This window comes from Serinus canaria, chromosome W, assembly GCF_022539315.1.
Source record: "Serinus canaria isolate serCan28SL12 chromosome W, serCan2020, whole genome shotgun sequence".
In the NCBI taxonomy this organism is placed as follows: Eukaryota; Metazoa; Chordata; class Aves; order Passeriformes; family Fringillidae; genus Serinus; species Serinus canaria.
The window spans coordinates 3,988,047-3,994,875 of NC_066342.1; the positions used below are offsets into that span (position 1 = coordinate 3,988,047).

The 6,829-nt window shown below is 36.2% G+C and overlaps 1 protein-coding gene across 1 annotated transcript; it reads left to right on the forward strand.

Annotated features, from left to right (window-relative positions):
* The first annotated feature begins 2,086 nt into the window (after positions 1 to 2,086).
* On the forward strand, positions 2,087 to 6,829 carry LOC103824943 (transmembrane emp24 domain-containing protein 7-like). Its single transcript, XM_009100247.4, has 3 exons — positions 2,087 to 2,448; positions 3,541 to 3,786; positions 5,345 to 6,829. The coding sequence occupies exons 1-3, from the start codon at positions 2,281 to 2,283 to the stop codon at positions 5,579 to 5,581; spliced, it is 651 nt and encodes a 216-aa protein (XP_009098495.1). The 5' UTR covers positions 2,087 to 2,280; the 3' UTR covers positions 5,582 to 6,829.

Sequence of the window (6,829 nt, forward strand, 5' to 3'; positions counted from 1 at the left end):
AGAGGGCAAGACCAGATTGGCCTCTGTATTTTGCCACCAAGAAGATCAAATACACCTGCTGTGGGTTGCAACCTCACAGGCATGGGAGGTGGGAGTATAAGCCATACTGGACCTCTGTTATTCCTGTTTCTGGCACTCATTTGTTGTCTTATCCCTTTCGGGATACCAGCAAGATCGTATCACAAATGCTACCGAAAGCATCACATAGAAAGAAACTAAAGTTCCTCTTTTATTACACACGCCTATGTCAACAGCCACTGTTATAACCCATCCAAATTAAGAACCTGTAGGCAAAATGGAGAAAATTATTGGATTACCAGAAACTTAGGAAAAAGTGGTAATAGGTTTGGAATTGAATGTCCAAAAGGAGAGAGATGGATTTGTTTTACATTTAATCTTAAAGATACAGCTCAAGATTCAGTAAAAAACAAAACAAAACAAAAACAAATAGTAAACAAAAAAGTAAAACCGGTACAGCAATTTAACTCTGTATTGACCCCAAATTATATGTTGAGTAGTATAACAAGATTCCAAGCGGTTATAGAAATGATAGCAAATAAAGTCGCCCAAGCATTAGAGTTAATATCAGCTCAGCAAAGCCAAACAAAAACTGTAGTGTACCAGAATAGGTTGGCTTTGGACTATTTACTGGTTAAAGAAGGGGGTGTTTGTGGAAAGCTTAATATATCAGAGTGTTGAAAATTGATGATCACAGAAAAGTCATTCTAGAAACAAGCAAAAGGAATCAAAGAAGAAAAAAAAAAATATACATATAATAACCCAGGTACCAGTCCAAAAATTAGAAAACAATGCTAAAACCTACCTGGTGGAGAAAGTATTAGAAGAAATTAGGATTTTTCAACTGTCTTGATATTTCTTCCTTGTGTAATCCTCTAATTTATTTTGCCAGCATAGTCCAGAAGATGCAAGTAGACAAGAAATATTGCTCAAGCCAAATGATTTACAAAGAATAAGAGTGGAGATTGTGAAAAATGCATATTTTATGATTGGCTTTTCGCAAATATTGAAATGAATATTATATGTGTTGTGTTAGAAAGTAACGCTGTATTAATTCTCTTCAGTAGCGTGTTAAATCTAGTTTTAGGTTATAAAAATTGTTAAAATAGAAACTATGCTATGTAGGATACTTTTTTTAAAAGAAAGGACTTGCAGCGAGATAGCAGCCAGAAGACACCTAAATCTTTCAGAGAAAAAGAATTTATTGCTCCCTTATCAGAAGAAATGAACTTCTTCCCGCCTCGAAGGCGCTGTTAGGATTAGGAGGAAGAAGTTGAGGATGACCAGGCCGAATCCTGTGTTTGAATAGAATTTATGCATCATGCATGAAGTGTATGAATATGCAACAGGCTATTGTTTTTAAGGGTTAATCCTTTGTTTAAGGGGGGGGGGGCCTTTTTCGAGCTTGTGCTGCCCAGGAAAAGGTACCCGGACGTCCGTAACTCTTTGTTTTTATTGTCTCATATTGTCTTAATTCAAATTGTCTAAATTATTATCACTCTAATTGTATTACTATTTTATAGCTATTTTATTACTATTAAATATTTAAAAATTAAAAAAACAAGTGATTGGTGTTTTTCACACTTTTCAATTGCATTTAGAGAAGAGAGGCCACTATTTCATCTCTAAATCATGTCTTATGAGAATTTTAAGACAGTTTAGCCCCTGGATAGTTGCATACAATGGACATAGATACAAAAGTTTTGTTGTATTGGGTAACCTGGACTGTGTAGTGCAGGTATGACAGAGGGGAATTAAAATAAAAATTAAATTAGCTATATAATCTGAGTACCCCTCAGCACAAAGCCGGGATGTGCGGGCCTCGCTAGTGCACCTATGGTACCTCTGGTGCCTAGCGGTCGTACCTGTGAACGTGGACACCTCGGCTCGCTGGTGTCACAGCCCAGACCGGGCCTAGTGCCCAAGACTATGCCGGACTGTCATGCTCCCTGATAAACGTTGCCAGGCAGCAAACGCGCAAGTGCGCCCGGGAGAGGCAGGGAGCACTCCCTTCTACGAGGAGCAACACGTCTATAAAACTATGAGGGCTCACCCGGAAGGGCTTCTGTAAGGGCGGTACTAGGCGCCGCGGTTGCTCCTGAGAGTGCAGCGTTGTTCCTCAGTTAGGTTTCTCCGTTGTGATCGGTTAGCGCCGCAGACATCTTCCTCTGGGCTCTGTGCCTGCTGGCCTCCGATGCGGGGCTGCCCTCTTTCTGCCCGGCTCAAACTCTGTTACTATTAGTCCGCACTGCACGCTGAATTATGCTTTTACGGGGCAACGGAACTGCTGGACCGTGGGGGTGGCTGACGCTGCTCCTGGTAGCTTGCGCAGCATGGGCCTCAGAAATCACTTTTGAGCTGCCTGACAATGCCAAACAATGTTTTTACGAGGAGATTGTCCAGGGCACAAAGTGCACCCTCGAGTTTCAGGTACTCCGTGCTTCCCTCGCCCCCCGGGGAGTCTCTTGTTATTTCACTTTTGGAGTTTAATACCGATATAAATTGGTGGGCACTAAAACTATGTTATACAAACAGCCTACTGAAATGTTGCTTCTGCTGCTTGGCGCCTCTGAACAAATCTTTATAGCATGTGCTTGAATAGATATTTACATATTTCAAATAATATGTATATTATTTTTAAAAGCTTCTGTATGCATATAAAAAGGATGTGCTATTGGATAGAAGTTTCTTCATCCTTTAGGATGCTTTCTCTTAAAGGCAAGAAGTTTGGAGCAAGGATTAAATTTAACTACAAGTCTGAGAGCTATCAGAATCACATTACAGAATAGTAAACTGTGAATACCTAAACTGCCAATTGCTCTTGTAGTGGAGATAGGATAGCTAGTGTGATTCTACAGAAGAAAATGCTATGAACCAACAATAATCAAAGATGACCATTCTCAAGATGATCATATGAAGTTTTGAGTTACCTGTAGATATAATTTGAACATGCTGGTGTTGGAAAAAATTACTGTCATCTATTGTGCAGGAGTAAGGCAGCATAACCTCCAGAACACTGCTCTGTTGATGTGATGAGTCAGCCTGTAATATCTGTTCTACTGAATATATGCCATTCCTGCAACATAAAGCAGCTTGACCTGATAGGCTAGTTAGACAGTTTAGGTCATACATGAAAGAGCTGGTTTATTGATTTTGGCAGTCTCAACTTGCTGAATAAATTGTATGGATGGGCTTGTGGATATAATATATTACTGATTTATTACAGTAATGTCTTTGCCCCATCAATTTTAATATACTCTAGCCTTTGCTATATTACTAGTATTTCAAAATGAACTAACTAAAGTTTCCTTCATAAACTGTTAGAAAACATGGTTGACATTGCATATCTTCAATTTAAAAAAACTTATTTTGAATTGTTCTGTGAGTCTTTCATAGGATGATGATTTTTTTCAAACTCAATAGATTTATAAATTAATTCATTTTAAAACATTTGTCAGATCAATTTGCAACACTAGCTGGATGTCTTTTCTGTTCAAGACAATTTCTTGGGTTTTTTTTCAGGTGATCACTGGAGGTCATTATGATGTGGACTGCCGGTTGGAAGGTCCTGATGGTTCTGTATTATACAAAGAGATGAAGAAACAATATGATAGCTTCACATTTACTGCATCCAGAAATGGAACGTACAAATTCTGCTTCAGCAATGAGTTCTCTACTTTCACACACAAAACTGTGTACTTTGATTTCCAGGTTGGAGAAGATCCACTACTGTTTCCTAGTGAGAACAGAGCAACTGCACTTACTCAGGTAAAATATTGTGTTTGACAGGAACTCTTAGGTAGAGGGAATGTTTTTCAAATTCAACTGCATTAGATATCTATATTGTTGTTGAAAATGAATGGGTCAGAGCTTCTTTAAAATAAACCCTGTTATTAAAAGTGAACCTTTTCTGAAAATTAGGATTTATAGAATGCAGAGCTGAGGAGGAATTACCAAGTGATTAAGCAGAAATTAGGGAAATTATACAGTGCCCTGGAGTTTAAGGGAACTTTTTTATGCCATGGTTCTATGTCTGTGGAAGTGGTATAAAGTGTGAAATATCAGTGGATTGGGGTTTTCAAAATTCTTGAACTTTGGAGAAACTTTGAGAACAATTTTTTTTTATATTAAAAGAGTTTAGTCTTTTTTGAGGCAAAGACTTGAATGAATCATGTCTTATGTAACTGTTGCTTTTAAAATTGGAAGAGACTTCTAGCAAAATAAACAAATGCACAAAATCAGTCATATTTAACTGGCTTCTCGGTATGCAATTTATAAGACACTTAAGTGGCAAAACAATATTCTTGCTCCAGACTTTTTACCCTAATGTTTTTTTCTTTCTTCATAATTTTAGTTTTACACCACTTCTGCCTAAACTAAATCAGCCAACTTCACTTGGAACAGTAACTTCATGAATTCTAACCATTATTACACTATAGTTGTTACCAAACTTCATTTTAAGCAATCATGGGTTCTGACTCTTACTTTCAGAAGATAAACAGAAAATGGAAGAGGTTTATGTGTAAAAAAATCTAGGTCATGGAAAGCCTGTATTACATCTATTAAAGAGGTTTAAGATTTTTTCATGTTAGAGAAAGAAATGTGATTTTTATGAAAGATGACACATTTAGTTGGGCAATTTGGTCTTGGTGTTTATTATATGAATACGGTAGGGAGCATCCAGAAACACTGAAAAATAACAGTTGTCCTTTATCTAATCACTTTTTACATATGTGACTAATATAAGGGCCTCCTGCCAAAAGAACATGTTGAGGTCAGCAATCTAGATTTCAGGCTTTTGGGAAACTGAAGTTTGAGTATTATGTGATGAAGAATCACATACTTCTGAAATCTTAAAGTGTTTTAATATCTACTGTGCAAATCTTAATGATATAAGAAGCTTATTAGCTATCCAAATCTCAAGAAATATTTACTGCTTGTTTTACTGGTGTATGTGGAATTAGCAAATGTTGGATCACTGGCATATTTCAATACAGTGTTTATGTTTACTTTTGAACCCAAACATGCATGAATTTTAATATTCAGTTTCTGGCTCTTAGAGTGCATCACTTTGTATTACATCTGCAGTTTTGCACACTTTGGTACTTAAGTTAGTCACATTCCTGTGTGTAAAATTTGATCAATATGTTAGATTTATAGTATTTCAGTCTGACAGTGGAATGAGATAGTATTTCAAGTGGACTTAGATAGCATTTAATTTGTAAAGCTATGTGAATCCTAATTTTAAATATCAAACCACAGAACTTCACAGAACAAGCATTAGAAGAGTTCTTAACTGAGCATGTGTATTTATTTGCTTCTTTAGATGGAGTCTGCGTGTGTTGCAATTCATGAAGCTCTGAAATCTGTCATTGATTATCAGACTCATTTCCGGTTGAGAGAAGCACAAGGCCGCAGCAGAGCAGAGGATTTAAACACAAGAGTAGCTTATTGGTCAGTAGGGGAGGCAATCATTCTTCTTGTAGTTAGTGTTGGGCAGGTATTTCTCCTCAAAAGCTTCTTCTCAGATAAAAGAACCACAACAACCCGTGTTACATCATAACTGTCAGTGATAATGCTTCAGGTCATTGTGTTATTCACTTGTGAAATTATCGTTATCCAATTAATTGTAAGTACAAGGAACTAAATATATGAAACATCTAAATTTCTACCCCTCCTCATTGATTAAAATCACAAAACATAACTCACAAGTTATGAAAGGGACACCCAATTTGAAATACAGAGTAAACTTAGTGTTTTCTGATACTTGTATCAAATATCTGGCAATGACCAGCTTCTCTTTGGTTTTGCTGATTTTAATCCGAATTGAGTTTGACTTTATTGATATGATTGCCCATCTGCGTTATAATGCTTTAAAAGAACCTGCCAATCTAGTGTCTGATGTGAAAGACAATACTCATGAAAATTTGATTTGACTTGAATTTTCATGCTGAATGTGTTGGATCATAAACAAGCTAATGTGATTAACTGTAGTTGTAAAATGTATTCCACTGTTTTGATTTGCTGTAACAAAAAAAAAAAAATCCCATTATATCCTTTGCTTATCTGTAAAATTGTTGCAAGCTTGATAGTATATATTGGTGCAAAGTCTCCACCTGCCTGGTAAATCTCCATCTTCAAAACCTGCTAAATTTTATACTTGAGTGTATTTGTCTCAACATGCACTTTTCTACATTAAAATATAATGCATTTCTTCTTTTACAATGTTTTACTAAACAACTTCTAAACTGAGACTACTTGAGAAACATGCTTTCTCTATTAAAAATTTTAAGTCTCCAAGTTGTTTTAAAAAATGCAATAAATGGGGACTATTGTAACTTTGTTACTGAAGCTGTGCAATCTCTGTACTCAGTGCTGTTGCTTGTCACATTTAAGACCAAAAATAGTTTGGTTTTTATCAAGCAGTTCAGCACCAGCACCAGTTACATTACATCCATTAGGCACGTGCAAAGCTTTTAATTAAATTGTTTTCCTATTAAGAAGCCCATTTAATACTACATTGTGTGAGTGTTGTGTGCTTTATTTCCCTGTTTGGTGCACTGATACATTATGACCTTGTGCATGTAATCGCTACTCTTCTGTTAGTGGTCAAAAATGTTTAAAATGTTTCACGATATTTTTTGGTTGATTTGTAGCTGCATTGCTTCCACTGTTCATATCTTTAGTTTATGTATTGTAAAAAAATCTTGGTTTATTTGGATGTGGAAGACAGTAAATATATGTACATACAAGGTACCTTTAAATGAGCTAGTCAAAATAAAGACTTCTTCAGATAATTCTGGAGGAATAA

Excerpts from the sequence above, each read along its gene's own strand:
- LOC103824943 (XM_009100247.4), top strand. The coding sequence starts at position 2,281 with ATGCTTTTACGGGGCAACGGAACTGCTGGACCGTGGGGGTGGCTGACG. Across the intron at positions 2,449-3,540 it reads AGTGCACCCTCGAGTTTCAG|GTGATCACTGGAGGTCATTA; the intron begins GTACTCCGTGCT and ends GTTTTTTTTCAG. Across the intron at positions 3,787-5,344 it reads GAGCAACTGCACTTACTCAG|ATGGAGTCTGCGTGTGTTGC; the intron begins GTAAAATATTGT and ends TTGCTTCTTTAG.